The 25111-nt window shown below is 46.5% G+C and overlaps 1 protein-coding gene across 1 annotated transcript in view; it reads left to right on the top strand.

Moving 5' to 3' along the window:
- Nucleotides 1-25111, top strand: part of INTS4 (integrator complex subunit 4) — a 358899-nt gene that overhangs the window by 85835 nt on the left and 247953 nt on the right. Inside the window, exon 5 of the mRNA XM_086933901.1 lies at nt 13-198. Within this exon, the coding sequence (XP_086790027.1) occupies nt 13-198 (186 nt within the window). The remainder of the gene's footprint in view (nt 1-12; nt 199-25111) is intronic.

Below are 25111 nucleotides of genomic sequence, written 5' to 3'. Positions count from 1 at the left end.
GTGTTTTTACAGTACTTAACGGATACATCCCATGGGGTCAGGAACAAATGCCTTCAAATAATTGGCTGTCTGGGTTTCGTGGACAAAAGTGTTACTAAGGAACCCGAAGGTCTGGCTGCCAAGGACGTGCAAAAGATAATAGGGGATTACTTTGCAGATCAGGACCCCCGTGTCAGGACAGCAGCTATAAAAGCCATGGTATGTAGCACTCTACTGCTGACTATGAACTCTTGTTTTACCCAATAAACACTGTTTTCCCAATGCGGTTAAATGTAACCTCATCCAGAATGCAAGTGTCTGCTGCAATAGGATACAAGCATACGTGTTCCTCTTTAAAGCCTTTGCAGTGCCTATCTGTGTCCACCAGTGCACACCTTAAAGTCTTGTCTTTAGCTGCACACTGCAGCTTGATCCTACCAGGTGGGTGCTGAACTCCAACCTTTAACACCTTCTAGAAGTACAGAGTTACTGGCCTGAAAGAATGGGCGAGAGAAGGCTTTGTCTTACTCGGTCACTATGGAATCCTCTCCCTCCTCCTCTACAGCCTGAACCTGATCACAGTCTGAAATTTAAAACAGCCCTTTAACTCTTGACAACGTCTCTTTAGTTCTCCTGTTTCTACACCAGTAAACCACAGTACACTAGCGTGACAGAGAGGTTGTACAGTGCTTGTTACTTAACTAATGTTTGCTCATTTCCACTGAAATCGCAAGAGGAACCTAACCTTTCTTTATTGTTTACATGTTCTTGTTCTCCTTTGCTCGGATACAGTTGTGTTCTGTGTAACATGAATATTTACCTTGGCATCTGGGTTTTGTTTAGTGTTGTTATCCCTGTATTAAATCTGTTGAGCAGTCGTATGTGGCTGGAGTGAAGATGAATACATGCTTCAGCCTTATTCAGGTGAAAAAACTCCCTATGATAACCTTCATGCCACAATCCCCTGTGCAGCTTTTGTGGAAAGGTTTTGTGCCATATTCAATACAGGAATGGGACCTGTTCTTGGGTCAATATTCACAACATTTGAACCTTTTATTATGACCTACTAGACATTAAATCAGACATTAAAAGTCTGATTTGGAGTTGTGTCGTAATAGATAAACCTTTGATTTATGAAGAAAGTGGTAAATATTTTGGCAGAGTTGCTTCTGCCTCAGGGATATTTTGATAATGCAGCTATGTGCTCCTAAACAGATAAAAAATCCTCCAGTGGCGGTATAAAAACGTTCTTCACAAATCAGAGTTTTTTTTGTCGCAACTCAACTAAAATGCAAGCCTAAAGTTCTGACCTTAAAATAGGGCACCTCATTAGGTTTAAAACCACCGCGATAAGGTGCACCTCTTGTGTGCAAAGACAGCATCGATGAAAAAATATTTAAAATATCTTAAATCACTAATATGTATTTCTCTAAAATGCCTTGCCACTAGGTAACTGGGATCCATGTTAACTATGGCCCTGGTACGTTGCAGGATTCTTTTATGTGCCTGTAGTTTAGTACTACCTACATACTGGAGGCCACAACTGCACTCCAGTATGTAGACCCATTAATCTGTTTTTAACACGTAAGATGTTTTCTAATGGCCTGCATTTTATCACTAAATGCTGTTTGGTAAGTAGTTTATATTTATACCATATTTGCAACCCTTACATGTGGCGCATTTAAAAAAAATACTTTTCTTGCAACTAACCAGGAACATGTTTGTGTATCCTCTGGGCTGATTTCTACTAATGTATTACCCATGGAAGCAGTTTTCTGTAGGAGATGGAGGGTGTTTTAGGTAGCAGGTGGCCTATCACCGTATCCTGTACTATAGGCTAATTTTGTTTGATTATACCTCTGAGTTGTTTTTCCTGCTTGGTATATGTGAGAATTAATTTTACAGGTTATTCCTGTAATGTACTTTACATACATACATATACATATTCATATTCCGACGCAAGCGAAAAATCCACAGTGGCTTTGCAGTAAAGTTGGCTTTCATATAAATGCCATGTCCCTTGTTACTGGCATTTAATATGTGAATCATTTGCTGGCATTTAGTGTCCAGAAAAGAGTTTTTGAGTAAGTCAGAAAAAATACTGCAGCAGTCGGAGTTTTCCGGCATTTGTTTGTTCTTCTTTCCAAATGGGAAATGTAGCAAGTGGACATTTCTGCATGGGTAAATGTAGATGAATTTCCACTCTTCAGCTTTTACTCTGTAGATAAACTCCTTCCGTCTACATCAATTTTGGCCATGTTTCTTTTTTCTCATTCTAGATATCGATAAGTTTATACTTTTTATAGGTTTAAACTACCACTACATTCTGGGTAGGCAACTACTTGCTAATGTTTGAGAATGCCTCCAAACTTGCAAGTTAATGGGTGGTTATCTTTTGTTGGTGGCCTATCTTCGTGATACCCACAACTCCTCGGTTTGATAATTTTTACACTCACAATTATTTCATAATGGTGCCCAAGGAACGAAAAATTCCCCCATTCCTGATGCATATCATGTAGGAAAGTGGATTTCTGTTGTAGTACCCCCCCCCCCCCCCACCCCACACACACACACTTTTTGCCTGGCTTTTGATGCAACTTTGACTGTAGAGTACTGGCTCCCTGTTAACCAGGTTCCTAGTACCAGAGTTCTTTCACTAAAACTGTACCACTGTGGCACAACCTCAGACCCCTTGTAAGTCCCTAGTAAATGTTACTCCTGGTACATAGAGCATTGGGACTGAAGAGGGTCTATTAGGGACCCCTCACCAAGGCCAAGCAAACTACCACTGTAGCCTTCATGCCTTGGTGCAGAGAAAAACTACAAAGTCGACATGGCACACTGCCTATGTGCCATGTCAAGCAGTACTGACTAGGGTATTCGTAAGTCATCCCTCTAGCAGACCTTACAAGCTTTAAGGCAGGGTGTTCTATATCTCAGTTGTGGACAATCTGCTGAGCTGATATGCCCCTACAATATTTGTCTATTTAATTCCAGTTACCCAGCATCATGATGGCTTCACTGAACCCAGGAGTGGCTGGTACCAAAACTCCTCTTAATAAACCCACACTGATGAAAGTGTTGGATTTATTAGGACATATATCTAGAGGGCACCTCAGAGGTGTCCCCTGTAAACCTACCAACCCTGGTGTGGGCTCTGACTGGCTTTGGGCTGCCTGCCATGTTCAGACATATTAATGGACCCAAGCAATGAGAGCCCTTGCTCTCTGAGGCCAGAAACAAAGCCCATCCTGGACGGAGGTGTCACACCTCCTGCCCCAGTCAGGCACAGTGCTCGAGAGGGAAGCTTCAAAGGCCATGCCGCCTTTGTAAGTAGCTAGCAGCAAATGGCAGACCCCTGGTTCAAAACCCCACTTTTTTTGCGGGAGAACTGTCAGGAAAACTAAGTGAGAATAGAAGGTGTGCCCCTATTCGCCAACTCCACCCCTCTGGTCCTGGAGGTGAAGTGAAGAACATTTTTCAGTGCTCACCATGTTGAAGAGGGTGGTTCTTATCCAATCAGGGCTAGCACTATCCCCTCCTACAGGAGGGTGGCATAATAGAGAGTGTAGAAACCAGTGGCGGTGCGTCCATTAGGGGCGTTGGGGCGTTGCCCCACTAGCCATGGACGACCGCACGCTGCAGGAAGTAAATACTAATTACTACTAGGCTTCAAAAATAAATTATCTGCTTCAAATCACTAAGCGCACTCGGCAGTTTGCGACAGAGAGAGCCAGCGGGACAAGCCTGACAGAATCGGAATCGCGGAAGGCAGTGGGGGCGGGGCTTCGGCAATGAGTGACAGCGCAGCCATAGGCAGCGCAGCAGGCACTGTCTGTGAGTGTGTGCGCATTTTGGGCTAGCCATTTTTTTGACTGGCCCACGCATGTGCACACCCAGTAGTACCTTCCCTCCTCCTCCTCCCCCACAGCACGCAAACAGGCAGGGACCCGGCTCCCCCGGGTCTCAAAATGGGCAGTATTGACCGTGCTCTTTAGCCAATCCTGGCGCATTGGCACTGGTAATGCTGCGCCAGGATTGGCTGAGACACCGTGGAGACTTCAACACTGTGGTGCCGCGCGTGGGTGGTGGATGTTTCCTAAGTGCTGCACTGTAATGGCCAATCACATGTGGCTTATGTCAAGCCATGAAGTGGTGATTGGCCATTTTCCCATGCTGCTGTAAGCACGTCACCGCGCCTGGCGTGCCTCAACAGCACATGACGAGGAGTAAGAGAGTCACGAGGAGAGTGTGTAGTATACTACTCTGTCATGTACCCTCGTGCGTGCCAGCTGCAGTCTCCATACAGTCAGCGAGTCGAGTCTGTCGAGTGTCACGTCACCTCATAAAAAGTACGTTTTTTTACAGTACAACAATCCAGTACAGAAGTGCGTCAGTGTGCGTGGTGTGTCGTGTGTGTCTCTACTAGTCTTTGCATATGCGGTGTGTGATAATGATTGCATGACTGACCTAGTATGTGTATGTAGTAATGTTGGTGACTGCTTGAACCCATGTGCGTGTGCCTATGTGTGCGAGTGCGACTGTAACTGAACTCACATGCATGTATGTTGTGTTGTTTTTTGTGACTGCCGCTGTGTGTGCTTGCTCGTGAACAGTGGTGAAAGCAGCCGTCTCAGACTTAAAGAAAATTTATAAAATTAATTTCTGCAACAGTCACTGATATCAAATCTTTTATTTCTGCTGCCCGGCTGCCGATCAGCGGCCTTTACATTTTACACTCAAGCCGGTGCGCTGCGCAGCGCACTCCTGCTGCGCTTCACGCATCGCTCGGCTCATGATGTTATTAAACTCCAATTATGGATCGGACACAGAGAGACAAGATCAGGCCTGGTTTTATTAGGAACCTATGATGACTGCTGAGACTTCGATAATATTGCATGATTGACTGCTGAAAAACGGAAAACTCTGGCTAAACAGAAAATCAGTGCAGGCTGCTGGCACTAGAGTCCCTGCACTGATGGTAGTGTCCCGAGCTGGCAGGATGGATGCCACACTCTCAGCGTTGCTGCAGGCGGTAGATTCCCAGGGCCGCCTTGGCTGCTCCTGCTTCCCACCACGGGCTAGGTTGAGAGCAGCGGCTCTGGCTGAAGTTACAGTCTGGGCTGCGCGAGTTCCCATAAAGGTCCTCTTCCCTGGTCATCTCCCGCATTCCAGGCCATCCGAAATCAGGCTTCTGCCGTTCTAGCATACGCATATTGCTTTTCCTGTTCCCCACTCACTGCATCTCCGACCTCCCCCACATGCACTTCACCTCATCTGCTCCCCTAAACTGCCCGACCACAAACGATCTGTCACATTGTCCTTTCCTGCTCGCGATCCCTACATTACAATGCCTGCTGCTCAATCGACAAACACCCCCACACACTTACCTGTTCTCCTGCAGAGCACTTTCAACCTGCCTGGAACACACAGCTAAGAACGCACAAATGGCCTTTGTTAGCTGCCAGAAATGGACATGCGGCCTCACAGTGGACCCTACAGAAAGACCATCCATTGTGCTGTGCAGCCGGCGATCAGTTCTTGTCAGACACCAGGCCATTAAAGGTATTGCTGTAAACAGGTCTTGGGTTGCACATTTCGGCCACCACAATTCCTAGTAATGTTCTCTGGACAGGGAGGTTTGCAGTCAGGTAATGTGCCCTGGTGCACTGCAGTGCTCGCGTTTCACTTTCTTTGTGCCTGCTGCTTCAGTCTACTGCTCGTGGTCGTGGCTAATAATCTGTTGTTGTTCGTAATCGTTGGCTTGGAAAACATCAAAACAAGTAAGAGTCGGGTGGGGGCCCCAGCTGTGACCCGTGCCCTCTGACCGGCCCTCGTATTATTGTACACACATGTGATGATCACTGACTGACTGATAATTTAGTGCTATAATGGCCTGGTCTCTTTGATTAATGATGGGGACTGCAGTGCTTTAACTAACAAAGGTGATTCTGGCAATTATTCAGAGCCTGACGCGCGTTGCAGATACAACATGAAACAAGTCCATTTCTCCTCAGTTCCTTGTAATTAGTGGCCACAATCCTTTACTAGTGCACACTGTCACTGATCACGTTTAGGAGGCCAGGCAGGGTGAAAGAGTCTTTGAATCTTTCGAATCAAAAGCTTCCTACGTGGGAGTGAACAATCAGCAGCCAAGCAAGAAGCAGCAAGCTTTATATGTTCGAGAAACGATCGTTTTGTGCTTTGTTTTGTGGTCACCAGTGTCATTATTGGTAAGAAAAGGGGACCGGTTTAGAAAAAAACACACATCATTTCATGTTGATTTCTGAGTTTAACAGTGTTACTAAATTTATTTACAAAAAGTAGCTTAATCTTTCCAGGATGTGATTGTATTAATTAATGTGCGATGAAACTTTGCTCTAAATATGCTGACAGCCCTGAAATAGAAAGATTGCAGCATCAATCATTTGTAAGGTTGAAACACAGAATTAGTATCTACTGCGTTTCTCTTGCTCATACTCATATTCGTGGGTGAATGTCTCCTTTATCCCTGCTCATAGCTGGTATAGGAGCAGACCCATCAGCCTCCCTTCCCTTTGTGGATTTCCTAGTGTTAAGCATTTCTACTTTTATTAAATTAAATGAATGAACATTTAGAAAGCCAATGTTTTAAAAAGCGCATAAGAGAAGCTGAAAGATTGCTCATGAAGCAAAACTTTCCTTCTGCATCTGCATGCCTTATCAACACACCATTCATCATTTTTACTTTTGTTAATGTTGTACTATTTTGCTTCAGAATTTTGACTTGTGCTGCATCCAATTACATTCTTGCCTAAAGTATAGACAAAACAATATACAGTTAGTGTGGTGACTGAAATGATGGCTCAGTGAGCTGATGGTTGGACATCAGGATCATGGTTTTAACAGTCATAAAGTAATAGCTGTCCTGATATATTTCTGTAATACTTATTTAAATGTTTTTTTGTATTCTACCTTATGATACGACCGTGGACAACCGTGTTACAGGCTTATTTTCTCTTGTGTCCTAATGATGGCCTAACTATAATTCCTTTATTAACCTTCTTGCTTTATCAAACTTGCTTGAAAAGGCACCATTTGCCCACTCTTTTAAAAAAAATAATGCCCGGGGTGGGGGCAACTCGCCCTTATGACAATCGGGCACATTTTCTACACTTGCGCGGCACAGGGGACTCATCCTAAACATTTACGCCCCACCACTTTGAAATGTCACCAGCCGCCACTGGTAGAAACCCCAGGTAAGGGACCCATTGATCCCTACCTGTAACTCTCCGAAATCTAGTATTTAGGTGGCAGCCCAGACCCTGAAGTAAGATTACTGACGACCTATTTAGCACTGACACCGAAGAGCGTAACTGCAAGGAAGAAGAAGAAACAGTAACTGACATGGTGCCAGCCATGATGGCCTATATGCTGTCTTTCGCTTTTGCTACAGAGGACGACTCATCCTGCAGGCACTGCAACTTCCAAAACCCTTGGAGGCCTGCCTGCCTTCTATAAAGATCAAGAAACTCCCCATGGACAGCGGTCCTGTCCAAGAGGAAACCAACTTTAGAACTGAAGAGCTCTGCTCTGAGGAACTGCAAAACTGCCTCAAGGTCCACATCTGCACCCAACGCACACTGCTCGAGTCCAAGTGGCCCACTTGTCTTACAAAGGTTCCCTAGTGATTCTAAGCCTTGGGCTGACCCTACATCGATGCCTGCAGCCTCAATCCGAAGATTCCCCCAGACTGGGACCTGCCCAGTAAGCTGTTCCCGACAGAAAAGGAGAACCCTGCACCGAAGCTCCCGGGCCTTGGGGAGCTTGACCAATGGTATCCCTACATCCCCTAGCATCAGAACGTACCTGGGCAGCTGTGGGTTTCCTTTGTTCAGCCTCCTGGCCTGAGCCTGCAGCCTTTGTCCTAAACCAATCTCACCCATTGATTTGCATTGCACACTGTGGTGGCACTCTGCACCCGGCTGTCCCTGGTCCTGCCTTGTGGCCCCCCGTGCATACCTTAACTTCTGGATGTTGACCCCTGACACTGCTTTACTTACATGTGAACTGCCCAACTTCGATCACCCCCAGTCTCCATTGGTTAACATTGGGTGCCCAACCCCGAATTTGCCCTCTGCACCCGGCTGCCCCTGTGCCACTGATGGTGCACTCTTGGTACTAATTTGAACCTTGACTGGTGTTGCCTGAAACCCCAAAGACTGGATTTGTAAATTGTGTACTTTCCTGCAAAACTGCTTTCTTGTTTTCCTTCTGTAGGTTAACATTGCAGAACTAAAAAATTGCAACATGGGTCCACTTTTTAAAGTGAAAAGAATTTTTATTGAAAAATGTATTTACCTTTGAACGTACATTTTGTTTTTAAAATAAATCTAGAAAGAACCTTATTTTCATATAATTGATGTGGATCTCCTTTTGAGTCGTATGTTATTTATTGGTCACTGTGTGTATAACAAATGTCTTACTCCTCTGTGTTAGGCCTAAGGCTGCTTGACCACACAACCACAAATGGAATGGAATGGAATATATTCTTATATAGCGCAGATTGTCACCCTACTTGTATCCTGGCGCTTTGATCAAAAAGGGGTTAGACCAGTCAGCAACTAGTTTCAAGCATCTAAAGAGAAAGGGAGAGGATCAAACCCTAGGGAAGTGCCATGTTTTAATGTGCTTCCTCAACTCGAGTAAAGAATCCATTTGCCTAATATTCTGAGGAAGCTTGTTCCACAGGAGAGTGGCGGTCACACTAAATGACCTTCCTCCCATCCTAGATCGCTTAAATCAGGGAGTAACGAGCAGCCTGGCACTTGAGGAAGGAAGTTGTCTTGTGGGATGGTACCAGGAGAATTTTTCTTGCAAAGGGATGGGACCTGTGTCCTGTACCGCTCTGTGGACTAGGCATAGTGCCTTAAATTGGACCCTCTCCTTAATAGGCAGCCAGTGAAGTTCCCTCAAAGCTTGTGTAGATGAGGCGCTGCGCTGCCTATTTAATGCCATTTTTGCTGCTGCCGACTGGACTCTCTGCAACCCCCTGATGATATATTGTGGAGCCCCCAAGTATAGGGAGTTGCAGTAGTCCAGTCTGCTGAGCACCGTGCTTCTCACCACCGTCGGACGCAGTTCTTCAAATGGAGCACTTTGGGTTTACATTAAGCCCTGTACACTTCTGGGGGAATCTCTAGACTCTTTACACAATATAACCAATATTGGTTTATCACATAAAGAGCCTGCTTCCTACATACATGATCAACTATTTTTCTGAGTTAAGTCTTCAGTGTGTAATCTTCACTGGATCACAGGCTGCTTTGGGTGTTACCATGGCTTTGAGAAGTAGGAATAATGATTTAGTTCACTAGGTGGATCACAGTATTTAGTACACTTTACTACTGCCAGAGCTGGAATTTTAGGGGCTTCTCTGATTTTGGTTTTCTTTTAACTGGTTAACTGGATAAATCCAGTTTGGGCTGCACAAGTTCTCATGACATAATATGTATAATCAGGCTTCTGGTCGTGTTGATTTTTGCTACCGTTTTCTGCAGCTTGTTTATGTCACTCGTTTGTGATTCAGCCAGCTTCCACATATCCTTCTGTGTGTGCAGCACTTCTTCATTAATCGCCACCTAGGCCGCCTGTGTCCTGTGTCTCTTATTGGCCTCAGATTGAAACAATTTCCAAACATAATTTACCACTGGCTCCATCTGAATTCTTAACTGTTGAGCACTGACATTCTATAACTATGTGCTTCTTGGTATTCACAGCCCACAGTGCATTTTTGCATCAGTTAGTTGTGCGTTTTAACCTTCCTAAGATGCTCTTTTCTCATCCATTTTTATCCTCTCTAATTTAATTGAATGTGGATTACATGTTTGTCTCTTTCAAGAAAAAAGAAAATGTATGTGTCAGTCTTGCTATGGACCTGCTACAGTTTTTAGGTCTCGGCTAGCGTAGGCTGCGCATGCGCTGTCTCGCCTGCGAGATTTTATGTTTCTTAGTAGCGAGGGTATACCCCACACCTCTTCTCCGTTGGCTGGCTTCCTAAACGGCGGCCAGCCATCGGAGAAGAAGTTTTAGGGACGTAATTTTTTCCAGCTAAGCCCCGTCTTTTTCGGATTGAGGGGTGTGTTTTTTCGTTTCTTTCTCTCCTCTCTCCATTGGCTGGGATGTAAACAACAAGTCAAAAACACGCCCGTTGTTTTACATTCTAGACAATGGAGAAGAGGGGAGAAAGAAAAACACACTCCCCAGTCTGCAAAGGACGGGGCTTAGTGAAAAATGTTGATCGCTTGTTAGGACTTGTTTTCTTCAACGCTATTTTACAGCCCTTCTTGCACTGTCTCTTACCTCTCAAGCTTGCCCACAACCTCGGCGGCCGCCGCCTATCAAAACGAACCTCCTCCGGTGTTTTCTCACCTGTATTGTTGCTCAGCCCCTTCAATTCCTCGCCGAATTCTCTCGAAGCTCAGGAACACCCCTCTCCAGTTTCCCACCTCGTCATTGGTGAATTTCACACCAAAGAAACAAAAAAAGAGTACACAATGCGCAAAACCTTGAAGAAAGTAATAAAATAGAACGCCCATCTTGGAAGGGAGCGTGGTAAAATAATTTTTAGGTCGAGCCTATACCATTCCGCAGGAATGGATAGGATCGAATTTTAGTGGGCAAAATAGGTTCTCAAACCAAGGGCCGGATTTTCAACAGTTCACGTGAAGACAAGCACTCGCATTTCCCCACATCAAAGCAATCAGCCTCCCTCCCACAGGCTTCCCCAGCGTGCACAGTGCGCGCTGGCCTCAATTCTCCTCCCCCTAATTGCTTTCCTTTCCCGGCCGCTTTGCCTCGGGCATTTCTCCTCCCCTAATTACTCACTGCCCACGGCCGGCTTCACTTTCACGGCCGCGAGGCCGTGTCTTGCATTTCTACTCCCCCCTCCCCACAGCAATGCGAAGAGTGTGGGTCAGAGACGTGTATTCTTTGTGAGAAACATTGGTGGGCTAATGAGATTGTTAAAGGGGGTACTTGTGTAAACTGCAGGGCACAAGTTACAACACTGACATAACAAGCAACCAAAGTTGTTATAGCGCTTTACACGAGGTCCAGCTACATTACACATGGACACATTCAATATTATTTTAGGCACGGGAAGATTAACTGATTTGTCCAGAATCTCTGGATGTTGAGCTGACGCCGAAATGATATTCTTCAATTCCAACGTCGGCAGCTCTGGGCAATGTTTGCCACCTTTAAAAGGGCTGGGTCTGAATGTAAAGGATCCTTTTGTCTGCTGTTTCCATTAATTAGTTCGTTGTATTATTATGTGGAAACCATCCCTTTCACTTGACCCGATAACATTAGCAATTATCTGAAGTTACTTAAACACGTGATGCGGATACATCTGCAGCGCAAAATAAAGCCACACTGGTTTCGGTAATTTGTTTAACATATTTTAACAAGAATGCTCATCGTGTCAGTCAGGCCAACTGTTAAGACATGTCCTGATGTGAAAGTTGCAAGCAGTGACAGTTTCTGTATGCGGGACCCACCCTCATCTCTGCTGGTGCACACCTACTCTCCGAGCCTCGCTCCCTTTAATCCCCCTCTTTATCCAGGGTCGGATCTACGCCAATCAGGCGCCCTGCCAATGGGCTGACAAGACTGTGGGGTCGGCATTTCGGCTGTTTTATTTTCACTTGGTCGGTTTTTACTTCTGAATTCCCCGATATTACTGCAGCATAAAGGAGGTGTCTGTCACACACAACCATGAAGGTGCTCTCTCATTTTTCCCTTGTTTAACTTATCCCATCCCTTTACTGTTTCTTCTACCCTGTCCCTGTTTTTCCTGCCACCTTCTCTCCGTGCCCCATCCCCCTCCCCCACTACAGAGCGCCCAAAGCAAAGAACCATTTGCCACCCCCTCCCTGCTGCTGCTCTTCCAAGCGCATGCACTACACCCCCCTTCTCCCAACGCTCTCAGCTCTTTGGCGCAGGTCACGGCTGAGCACACAAGCAACAGACCCTCTGTATTGTCCGTTTGATGCTGGCCTCTGGCTTTCCGTCTCACTTGTTATGTTTCATTGCCTGCTTACTCCTGTTTATTTAATCTTTTAAACTATCTACACTTCTAAACTCCTGCTACATTAACCTTTTAAATTACAAATGAAAGCTTCCCCCGTGCGTTTTAACCTCTATAAAATCAGAAAGATTTGCCTGCCTGTTTCTTTTATGTTTTCACCTACCTCTCTGTTTATTAAATATCCTCCTTCCCCACGTGGTTTCGCAGGTTTGCTGTTAATATAGTTTTACATCATAAATATTTCCTTTCCCGACCTGGTTCATTTGTGTCCTCCGCCATAAAACCTTTGTCTGCATGTTTCTCTTTAATTTCCACTGCAGCCATGTAATTTCTCATGTTTCCTGTTGATTTAAACTTTTACATTATAAACATTGCATTTCCAGTTACATGTCCTCCTCCACACAATACCAAAGCTGTGCCTGCATCTTTTCTCAACTTTGAAGCCTTAGCTGCATCTTTTGTTATTGTTTTTACTGCTCTCTGTGCTCTTCAACCACCAATGTGCGCCTCTTCTGTTTATCACGTCATTTGTGCCCTACATATTCATTAAAGATGGACATACCTACTATGTCGTATGCCTGTTTACTCCTAAACATAACACATTATAAATCACAGCCCTCGCCGCAAGTTTCCACTCCATCCATCCATCCCCCCACTCCATCCATCCCCCCACTCCATCCATCCATCCCCCCCACTCCATCCATCCCCCCACTCCATCCATCCATCCTCCCACTCCATCCATCCCCCCACTCCATCCATCCATCCCCCCCACTCCATCCATCCATCTCACTCCATCCATCCACTCCATCCATCCATCCCCCACTCCATCCATCCATCACTCCATCCATCCATCCCCCACTCCATCCATCCATCCCCGCACTCCATCCATCTATCCCACTCCATCTATCCCACTCCATCCATCCATCCATCCCCCACTCCATCCATCCCCCCACTCCATCCATCCATCCATCCCACTCCATCCATCCATCCATCCCACTCCATCCATCCATCCCACTCCATCCATCCATCCCACTCCATCCACCCCCCCACTCCATCCATCCATCCATCCCTCTCCATCCATCCATCCATCCATCCATCCCTCTCCATCCATCCATCCATCCCAGTCCATCCCACTCCATCCATCCATCCCACTCCATCCATCCCACTCCATCCATCCATCCATCCCCCCACTCCATCCATCCATCCCACTCCATCCATCCATCCCCCCACTCCATCCATCCATCCCCCCACTCCATCCATCCATCCCCCCACTCCATCCATCCATCCCCCCACTCCATCCATCCATCTCACTCCATCCATCCCCCCCACTCCATCCATCCCCCCCACTCCATCCATCCATCCCACTCCATCCATCCATCCATCCATCCATCCATCCATCCATCCATCCACTCCATCCACTCCATCCACTCCATCCACTCCATCCATCCATCCATCCACTCCATCCATCCATCCCCCACTCCATCCATCCATCCCCCATTCCATCCATCCATCCCCCATTCCATCCATCCATCCCCCACTCCATCCATCCATCCCCCCACTCCATCCATCCATCCCCCCACTCCATCCATCCATCCCCCACTCCATCCATCCATCCCCCCACTCCATCCATCCATCCATCCATCCCACTCCATCCATCCCACTCCAGCCACCCCCCACTCCATCCATCCATCCCACTCCATCCATCCATCCCACTCCATCCATCCATCCCACTCCATCCATCCATCCCACTCATCCATCCCCCCCACTCCATCCATCCATCCCCCCACTCCATCCATCCATCCCCCCACTCCATCCATCCCCCACTCCATCCATCCATCCCCCCACTCCATCCATCCATCCATCCCACTCCATCCATCCATCCATCCCACTCCATCCATCCATCCCACTCATCCATCCATCCATCCCACTCCATCCATCCACCCCACTCCATCCATCCATCCTACTCCATCAATCCATCCCCATCCCCCCACTCCATCCATCCATCCCCCCACTCCATCCATCCATCCCCCCACTCCATCCATCCATCCCACTCCATCCATCCATCCCACTCCATCCATCCCCCACTCCATCCATCCCCCACTCCATCCATCCATCCATCCCCCACTCCATCCATCCATCCATCCCATTCCATCCATCCATCCCCCACTCCATCCATCCATCCCCCACTCCATCCATCCATCCCCCACTCCATCCATCCATCCCCCCCACTCCATCCATCCATCCCCACTCCATCCATCACTCCATCCATCCGTCCAACTCCATCCATCCATCCCACTTGTACCGACCAGATTTTTGGACCAGATGGAATCCGCTCCTAGGAGCCCCTCTAATCCAGCCGGAACGTAAACAATTCCCTCCTTAGAACGTATTTACAATGGATATAGGCATATGTATAACATCTCGTACCTAAGGATGGGGAAAATAGCAATAAACAAGCATTGGTTCTACAATATCCTATTCACACCTATTAGTCTCGCGGCCACATAAGCCCAGACTAGTCTACCCTGGGGCAGGTCTGATAATGTACCATTTCGCACTTTATTCACTTGACACGCGATCCGGCGCGTCTACACACGTGGGCCTGCAGTCCCAGTGCTCTCATTTATACCCGGTCTGCAATCCAGCAGACCTACACACCCCTCAATCTTGGGTGCTCTCACTCACACACGGCCTACAATCTGGCAGGCCTCCGCACCGTATCCCTCCGGTGCTCTCACTTACACACGGCCTACAATCTGGCAGGCCTCCGCACCGTATCCCTCCGGTGCTCTCACTTACACACGGTCTACAATCCGGCAGACCTACACACCTATCTACCTTAGGTGCTCTCATTAACGCCGTGTACCAACGACGATCACTTTCCTATGAATCCTCAGGGATGAAATCTGTAGTTATCTATTCAGGGTAAAACTACGGCAATGGAAATTAGTATAGTGTTCGAATTATAATATGTGCCTTCTGCTCTTGGCATCAACTGTTCCCTGTCTCCCTACTTATTCAGTCACTCCTTACCTGACCGGGATTCACATCCGTTCATGCAAACAACGCCCGACTAGGAGAACTAGATTACTATGATTGAACAAGAATACAAGGCACATGTCGGTTCACCAAAAATGGGGGCATTTATTATAGTAAAAGAAATAAACACAATACTCCACAATATATATATATCTATACGTATATATGCTGCAAAGAAAAGGTAAAGGTTAAGGTGCGCGCTTCGCAAGGGAAGGGGCAGATATCACCTGGTTAATATGAAGTTTGGACTCGGCAGTCATCTAGGTTCTCGTCTCGTCTCTCTCTGTGTCTTGGCTCGTCTCGGGGGCCCACCTCAGCCGTCACAAGTACACGTCTGCACCGCTAGGCTCAACCTCCTCTGCTTCCCTCCAAGTCACTGGAACCTTGCTCGTTATTAGCTACCGTCTCTCTCTCTCTCTCTCGTTCTCAGAGAGTCTCGGTTTCGGAATCTTTTCTCGGACTTCAAACTGGCGATTGTCTGCCGCAGAAATAATTAATGGCATAGATGCTAACGGCTAGCTGCCGCCTACGGACTGACTGACTCATTGCCTAACACTTTCGCTAATATGGAAGCTGTCCCTTCATGGAAAGTTACGGCCAGTAACCTGCCGCCCACCAAATTCTTGTACCTCCCCGTACCAAGGACACGTTCCCAGCCGGCCGGCCTGAAGTTGTGTTTTCGGAGTGGAGAAAAATACAGTCTTTCGATAAGGGCCAGCCTGAACCGGTTCTCTCCAAGTGAACAACACCTTGAAACTAAAACATTACATTTAACCTAGAAAGCCTCTCCAGCTACCAGGCAGAGGGCAAGATGGAGTCTGTCCCGTTTAAGGCCTGCAAGGCCCAAAATATGCATGGCTCCATAGAAAATGTACTAATACTCTTACAAAAGGACGGATCATCACTAATACTTATATATCTATCCCCTAGCTTTAGCTTATAAGTCCTGATCTAAGGAAAAGGGTACGAAAATGCACTACTGTGCCTTATGGATAGGTCCTACTTATAGTCCTAATCCCTATGCTATAAGGGTAATAGGCTGGAGTCATTATCCATCATCCTCCTTCTAAAAAGGGTCGGAAAAGTCGGTTATTACATTTCACCCTTGACTCCAGTCTATTAGCCAGGTTCTATATTGAACTAACATCCGTGGAGGAATAATAAGAAACAAAATTAACTGATCTACTCTTCCTACCAAATCTACAAAATTGCAATAAAGAGGGAATGCACTGGATAAAGCAGCAAATAGCTACCAAAATACAAATAAAAATTATAACACCCCCTAAAATCTGTCGTAAAGAATGTAAGTCTGGCAACCAATTAAAGAGCCAGTCGAACCAGCCCTGATCAATATGTTGTCTAACTTCTGCAGTCAAATCATGGCGTTTGTCAATATGGGCTTGGATTGATTTAGAATGGTCAGACAAATTAAAACAGCAGAGGCCCTCAAAGTCAGAACAGTCATGTCCATGTTTTAACAACAAATAGTCAATCGCAGCGCGATTTTGCAAAATCGCTCGTCGTTCACCCTGGGCATCTAATAATAAGTCAGATAATACAGTTGAGGTCTGATTAATGGATTTAACCATCCAGCAGGCCATCTTGCCAATGGTTTTAGCATTATAAACAGCTAATGCTGGGACACCAATAATAGAAAAAGCTAAACTAAGATACTCCGATTTAGAGTAAAGGTGTACGGTGGAATCACAGTCTTCTTGTAATGTCATAGAGTCTCGTACCACACGGGAATGTGAAGAAAACATTAATAAACTTAATCGTGTGATAGCACACGGACCTCCAGTAATATTAGCGGGAATATAGGGCCAAGAAGTATTCCCGCAGGAAAAGAGCCAGCCATTAGGTAATAACATAGTACGATAATAGCTAGGAACAACTAATAAACTTTTACATGTCATATTATTTTTAACAGAAGTACATGAATTTGAAAGTCTTCGTAAACAAAGCAATCGTTGATGAGCAGAAAAAGACGTGGCAGCTCGTAATTTCAAACGCAGGCATTCTGAAATTGCCTTAGGATCACAAGTGAAAACAAAACACAAATCGCCCTGCGTAATGTTATATGTAGTAATCTGGGAAGGAATCGGAAGGGCAGAGTCAGAAAGGGCAGAACATAAAGGGCAAAATTTATGGGCGGGAAAATCGCCCAAAATAATATTAGGACGGGCACTCGAAATGTTGAAAATGTGTCGCAAAGTTTCAATGGAAGCAGGGACAGCAACCAAGCAGGTCGCTAAAATATCAGTCACGGATCTCATAGGGGTGAGACAGAAATGTGGAGAGTTCGTAACCCTTTTCGCAAGGGTTATCCAAAAATTGGACGAGGTGTCCCACGCAGCGAAGGAACGCGGAACTCGGGTTCTCCAATCAACCGAAGTCGGTGGGTCCTCTCCTCTCCCGGCGTAGCAGACCAAAAGGAGTCCAACGCCGGCACATCCTGCAGCAGCAGTCCAGAGAATGATCTAAAAGAATATAAACACAGGCCTTAATCACTCTCGCAAATAACATTTGTCAGCTGGGACAGCTTCCCAGCTATCTTTCCCTGGCTTCATCACCAAAATGGTGTTGTCATGACCGGTCACAATAACTTCAGCCTGTTCAGGAGGATGTTTAGGCGATTGCACCCATATTTTGGCGCCAGGGTTGTCCGAAGAACCAAACCCTTTTTGACCTCGTATCGTTAGCAAAGTCGGGGCAGTGCCTTTCTGAATCTCACCACTGAAAACAGGCATAATCAGCAACTGAGCAACACGGTCAGATTTCTTGATCGATAAATCAAGCTCACTGCTATTAAGCAGGAGAACCTTAATCTCTCCCTGATAATCGCTGTCAATTACTCCTCCGAGAACTTGAATACCTTTCAAGGCAAGGCCCGATCTAGGGGCAATCAGTCCAAAGCTACCGGCAGGTATACAGACACCAATGCCAGTTTCAACAATGATTCGGTCTCTACTTTTCAAAAGTGCATCATTCATAGCATGCAGGTCCAAGCCTGCGGAACCTGGGGTCGCTCTGCATGGAGCCAAAGCTCCGGGGGTAATTTCCCAATAGATAACAGTATGAGACATCGAATTAGGTTTTGCATCAACAGCAGGAGGAAACAAACGCATTAAAGGAGATTCAGCATGCAACAAAGGACGATTATTTAAAATCAATAATGCTTGAAGCAAAAAATCTTTCCAATTTGTATAGTGGTCAGTAGTCAATTTGCGCAACTGTTCTTTCAACAAGCCATTCATGCGTTCAATGAGGCCCGAGGCCTGTGGATAATATGGAATATGAAAAATCCATTCAATGTTATTTTCCACACAGAATTCCTGCACCAATCTTCCACGGAAGTGGGATGCATTATCAGATTGAATTTGGAATGGGACACCATAGTACAGTATGAGTAATTCAAGAGTTTTAATGGTATGAACTTGGGTAGCTTGTTTACAAGGGAAAGCGACCAATAGGCCACTAAAAGTATCAACAGCTGTGCAAATATACTGGCAATTTCTGCTCATAGGGAGCGGACCAATATAATCAATCTGCCAAATTTGAGCGGGCATTTTTCCTCGATGTAAATGGCCTTTAACAATATGGGGCACTGATCGTTTTTAGGTCTCGCCTGTCGATGCGCATGCGCATCGAGCAAGCAAGACTATGGGGGCTTATCCACTCTTTATCCAACTTGCAAGGAATCGTGGCGATTCCTTGCAGTGCCCGTGACTTTTAAGCTCAATGCGCATGCGCATTGAGCTTAAAAGCGCGTGCACATGCCCCCAGCCGCCTGCCTTGCCTACTCTCCCGCCCCCTCACTTCTTGATTGCACGGCCGCTAGGCCGTGCCTCCCCTACTCTCCTCCTCCTACTCTCCTCCCCTCGCCGTCTGTTCCCGCACTCCTCCCACACCCCCGCTCCGCCCCCTCCCCTGCCTGCCATGTCGCGTCGCATTTCTCCTCCCCCCTCCCCACAGCTCCCCTACTCTCCTCCTCCTACTCTCCTCCCCTCGCCGTCTGTTCCCGCACTCCTCCCACACCCCCGCTCCGCCCCCTCCCCTGCCTGCCATGTCGCGTCGCATTTCTCCTCCCCCTCCCCACAGCTCCCCTACTCTCCTCCCCTCGCCGTCTGTTCCCGCACTCCTCCCACACCCCCGCTCCGCCCCCTCCCCTGCCTGCCATGTCGCGTCTAACTTCACAAAAACCAAGACCTTGCTTAGACCATTTTGTGCACACCAAATGTAATTTGTATTATGGAGAATTAAGAAAGGATTATTAGATAGAGAAGTTTTCTAATTTGTATCATTGCGATTTGAACTGTGTACGAATTTCTATGCATAATACCAAGATTTTCAAGATTTACCAACAGCTCTATGTTAACATGTCCGATATCGGCGTAGATTCTGTATAGATTCGATTCTCATGATGGGGCTGTACTTTCAATCCTGAATGATCCGATTTGTGTCCAAATATGTGTTTTCAGCCCGTTACATCCGAAATGTTGCCTCATGTTAATCTTCACATTTTGTTTCTTTCTAATGCTGGCACACAAATTAATATTCTTTCACCAAGTTAAAATCCACTTCCTATATGTCGAATTTATAGGTTCCCTTTCTACTTTAATTGGGACTCAGGCTTCCCTTCTTTACCAACATCTGACCTTTACACAACAACCCTTCCATGCACGTCTTTATTTCTATTAAGTAAGCATACTATGTCACGCCCTCAGCAACATTCACTGAGGCAAACCCACAGCGAGGTTTACGTTTCAGCTGTTTTGATGCGGGCCATTACTCTAGTCACAACAGGTGACTACTTAATCACTTCCGCTTCCAGTTTGGGTTCCACACACGGAATGCTCAGAACGGTGATACAGATACTTGTCGACCATCAAGTAAGTCTACTGGCACTCTGTGAATGTTAACAGTAACGTCTACGGCACCATTATTTATTTTTTCTTGCTTAAACATGGGAGCTTACCCCAGTCTCCCTTTATGTATTCATAGACGGCGCTGTGACGCGTAGAACGGTGATACAGATACTTGTCGACCATTAAGTGAGTCTGCTGGCACTCTGTTAATTTTTAACTGTAACTTTTACGGTGCCATATTTTAATTTTTTCTTGCTTAAACATGGGATCTTACCCCAGTCTCCCTTTATGTATTCACAGACAGCGCTCTCAAGGACACGCCACCTACACGGACGTTGTGCTCATCTTCGTGGAGCATTTACCTATGGAGAATGGTCATATATAGACGTTTTCCGCTACCCGATCTCATATTTAGGATTCTCATCCTCGCAGGCTAAATCCCTCTACTGGACCCCCCCCCCCACCGCGCCCCCTTGTTTTGTCACCACTATCTTTTCCCAACCCAGCGAAACGCTTTTATCAGGAACTGTGGACAAATCTGGTGAGCATAGATTTACCAATGAGTTTGCTGTCCTCACACAAATGCTGCACCAGTCAGCAGGTCGAATGCTCCCTCGGGATAAGCTACGGTTTCTGGATGCTTAATGCGGTGGAAACAAGGAATGTTCCGTGGTTAACTGTCTCTAACGTGCCACCTTCGCTGCATGTCTGTGGGACGTCACGTTTCTCGTCCTAGGCTTTCATCTGACGCCCCAGTAGGTTCTGGGAGTTGTAGTCTTGGTATTGTTCCTATAAATCAACTGGACCTGCTTACTCAACAAGGCGCACTGTTGACAAAGACTGATGAGCCAACTGGTTTAATGAGGATAGCGATGTTGGCCACCCCTCACCCTCACTCACCCTCAACCCCTCACCCTCACTCACCCTCAACCCCTCACCCTCACTCACCCTCACCCTCACTCACCCTCACTCACCCTCAACCCCTCACCCTCACCCTCACTCACCCTCACTCACCCTCAACCCCTCACCCTCACTCACCCTCACTCACCCTCACTCACCCTCAACCCCTCACCCTCACTCACCCTCACCCTCCCTCACCCTCAACCCCTCACCCTCACTCACCCTCACTCACCCTCACCCTCACTCACCCTCACCCTCACTCACCCTCAACCCCTCACCCTCAACCCCTCACTCACCCTCAACCCCTCACTCACCCTCACTCTCACTCATCCTCACTCACCCTCAACCCCTCACCCTCACTCACCCTCAACCCCTCACTCTCACTCACCCTCAACCGCTCACACACCCTCAACCCCTCACCCTCACCCTCACTCACCCTCAACCCCTCACCCTCAACCCCTCACCCTCACTCACCCTCAACCCCTCACCCTCGACCCCTCACCCTCAACCCCTCACCCTCCCTCACTCACCCTCACTCACCCTCACTCACCCTCAACCCCTCACCCTCACTCACCCTCAACCCCTCACCCTCACTCACCCTCAACACTTCACCCTCAACCCCTCACTCACCCTCACTCTCACTCACCCTCACTGCCTCACCCTCACCCTCACTCACCCTCAACACCTCACCCTCACTCACCCTCAACACCTCACCCTCACTCACCCTCACCCTCACTCACCCTCAACACCTCACCCTCACTCACCACCTCACCCTCACCCTCACTCACCCTCAACCCCTCACCCCCTCACCCTCACTCACCCTCAACCCCTCACCCCCTCACCTTCACTCACCCTCAACGCCTCACCCTCAACCCCTCACCCTCACCACCTCACCCTCACTCACCCTCACAACACATATTGTGTTACAATAGGTGTCACATTTGCGAAAGATAAAACGATTGGCATTGTAAATAACAAAGCTATTATTTCGCTACTTTAAAAACAAGCACATACATAAAAAATGTGTCCTTTACAATACCAATAGCTCAAACTTTCCTAATACGAGACATATTGCATTGCTGTGCTTCTCTCCCCTGCTGCACTCTCCTGCTCTCTAGAGATGTAGCATAACGACGAGAGCTGCCATATAAGTCACGTAAATACAAAACATGTTGCATTCCAAATGCTATAGGTGTCACATTCGCAAAAGTTATAACTATTGGCGTTGTAAATGACAAAGCTATCAATTTAGCTATTTTAAAAACCAACAAATAAATAAAATATGTGTCATTTACAAAACAAAAAGCTCCAACTTTTCTAATGCGAGACCTATTGTATTTCAAATGCTTGTTTAGCATGCTGACAGATAGGACAATGCAGAATAACATCTTTAATCAAATTTAAGGGAATATGAATTCCTCGATCGGAAGCCCACCTGCTAGTGGCTCTCTCTCCAAAATGTCCTGCTTTTTGGTGGGCCCATTTCGCCAATCCTGCCAAATCAGAATCCTGCATGTCCACCACTGCCTCAGAAATTTTAGACTTTTCATCTGCAATGTTATGAAAGAATTTGTCAAGGGAGTCGATTGGGGTATGAGCATCCACATGAAAGATTGTCACAGTACTCTGTGGGAGTATATCCCAAATTTCTTGCCATAATTCTTTTCCCCACAGTTCTTTTGAATGCAATTCCCAATTATGAGAACGCCAAGTTGGTAACCATATCGCCAGTCCATTAGCTGTGGACCAGGAATCAGTGAAAATATGACATGTGCCAGGTAATTCCTGTTTCAAAACTTGGTAAACTGCGTATAACTCAGCATATTGACTACTCTTTCCTTCACCAGTTGTGCTCAATAACTTTTGTGTGATCGGATTATATGAAACTGATTTCCAATGCCGTTTTTCACCAATGAATTTCCCTGAACCATCTGTAAACCACACATGTTTTCTGTCCTCCGCGGACAAATCATCAAATGGCTTACCCCACCTGACAGGAGATTCCTGAACCACAGGCACAGAACATTCATCTGCAGTGTCATTCGAGGGCGCCTGCGCCACTCGTTCATGCAATACAGCCACACCCTTCGGACCCACACGCGCTCTGTCCTGGATGTACCATTTCCACTTAATCACACTCGCCTCTTGAGCGTGTCCAATTCGATGGGACTTCGGCGAACTCAACACCCACTGCATGATAGGAATTTCAGGTCTCAAAATCACAGTATGACCCAGGGTCAATTGCTCGGTATCCACCAGAGCCCAATAACATGCAAGCAATTGTTTCTCAAATGGTGTATAACGCTCACCAGCCTCAGGTAATTTCTTGGTCCAAAAACCTAACGGCACTTTTTGTCTGCCTTGCTTTTGCCATAAACTCCAATTGGCATACAGACCATCCACAGAAACATTCAAATCAACATCACCCTCGCTCACAGGCCACAAATCCAAGGCATACTGAATCGCTTCTTTCGCCAAATTAAAAGCGCTCTGTTGTGGTTCGCCCCATTCAAACGCATTCTTTTTACGGGTGACTCGATACAATGGGGCCAAAATCTGACTCAAATGGGGAATATGCTGACGCCAAAAACCAAATAGGCCAATGAAACATTGAGCCTCCTTTCTGTTCCTCGGAACAGCAAAATCCAAAATTTTACGTTTCACCTGCGGGATCACCTCTCTGTGACCTTCATGCCAATTAATTCCTAAAAATTTAACATTCTGGGAAGGGCCCTGCAATTTAACGGCATTAATCTCCCAACCTTTAGCACGTAAACAGTCAAGAATCTGGTCTAAATGGGATTGGACTTGGTCTTGCGTCTCACCTTGAATCAAAATGTCATCCTAAACGTCATTTGACGTCCATTCCATGTAAAACTGAATTGTTCCTGACACTCGGGGGCAATTGGGATTGAAAAGAAAGCATTAGCAATATCAATGGACGCATACCATGTACCCGGATGCTTCTGAATTCTCGGAATCAAAGTAACCATATCTGGCACTGCAACAGCCAAATGCGGAGTGTGTTTGTTTAATTCTCGATAATCAACAGTCATGCCCCAAGAATTATCACTTTTGCGTACGGGCCAAACGGGATTATTCCAAGCAGAAGTAATTGGAGTTATAACCCCAGCATCAACCAAATCCTGAATAGTGGCAGTAATTTCCTCATGACCACCAGGAATACGGTATTGCTTTTGAGAAACCACTTTCGTAGCCTGGGGAATGTGGATGGGGGGCATTCGCAAACGACCAAGCCGTACGGGTCTGGACGAAATGTAATGTTTCGTTCCAAATTGATAACAACCATCATCTAAATGCAAAGTCATTCCTTTCAAAATGTCAATTCCAATTATGTATTCTAGGAGTGGCACAACTAATACAGAATATTCTTTGCGGGGAAGTCTGCCAATTTTCATGTCAAGTGTAGTTTGCACTGCGGGGGTCTCTTTTTCACCCAAACCAGTAATCGTGAAAAATTGTCCTTTAAATTTCTTAGATTTACCATGAATTAAAGTGGCCTCCGCCCCAGTATCTACCAATGCCCGGGCCCTTTGGATATTACGATGTTTCCAAAAAATGTCAATATCTACATAGGGTCTATTGTCTTTGTGAGCCCACCTGCGTACCGGAGCTTGACCTATTTCCTAGTCATTTTTACTGTGGTCAGCCAACCAGGATAAATCGGGATAAATGCTTTCAACCTTCTTCGGGAACAGAACGTCTTGTTCATATCCATCTCTATTACGAAATGGATTATTGTCATGTTAAAAAAACTGAGAATTGCGGTCAGAAAGCTTGTGGCGATCCTCCCGTCGTCTGATGTCAGGGGAATAACTCCTTTCATCTCTGCGTCTACTAGAGACACGATCATCTCTCCCTCTGTCTCTCTCCCCCTCTCTCACCCTTGTATTATCGCGGCGGGGAGAAGCATCACGTTCATAGCGCCGGTCATCACGGCGATCAGCTTCCACACGACGTCTCTCATCACCACTGTCATCAGACCCACGATCACAATCATTCTTTCGTACTCGACGGGCACCCTCCTTCCGATCCAAACCTCGCTTACGAAACATGTCCCACAAGCGATTATTAGGTTCACCATCGATGTCCTCCCTTTTCACACCATCAGCCAAAAGTGCAAGAAACATATCACGCCTAGAGAATTTATAATCCCCAGCGGTACGACCCTCGGGTCGAGATTGCCTTTCAGGTTTAAACCATTCACCCAACTCGCCAAGTTGACGAACAGATT

The sequence above is a fragment of the Lissotriton vulgaris genome, chromosome 8, assembly GCF_964263255.1.
Source record: "Lissotriton vulgaris chromosome 8, aLisVul1.2, whole genome shotgun sequence".
Classification (NCBI taxonomy): domain Eukaryota; kingdom Metazoa; phylum Chordata; class Amphibia; order Caudata; family Salamandridae; genus Lissotriton; species Lissotriton vulgaris.
The sequence above is the reverse complement of the archived record's forward strand: the minus strand, read 5'-3'. Positions and strand labels throughout refer to the sequence as shown.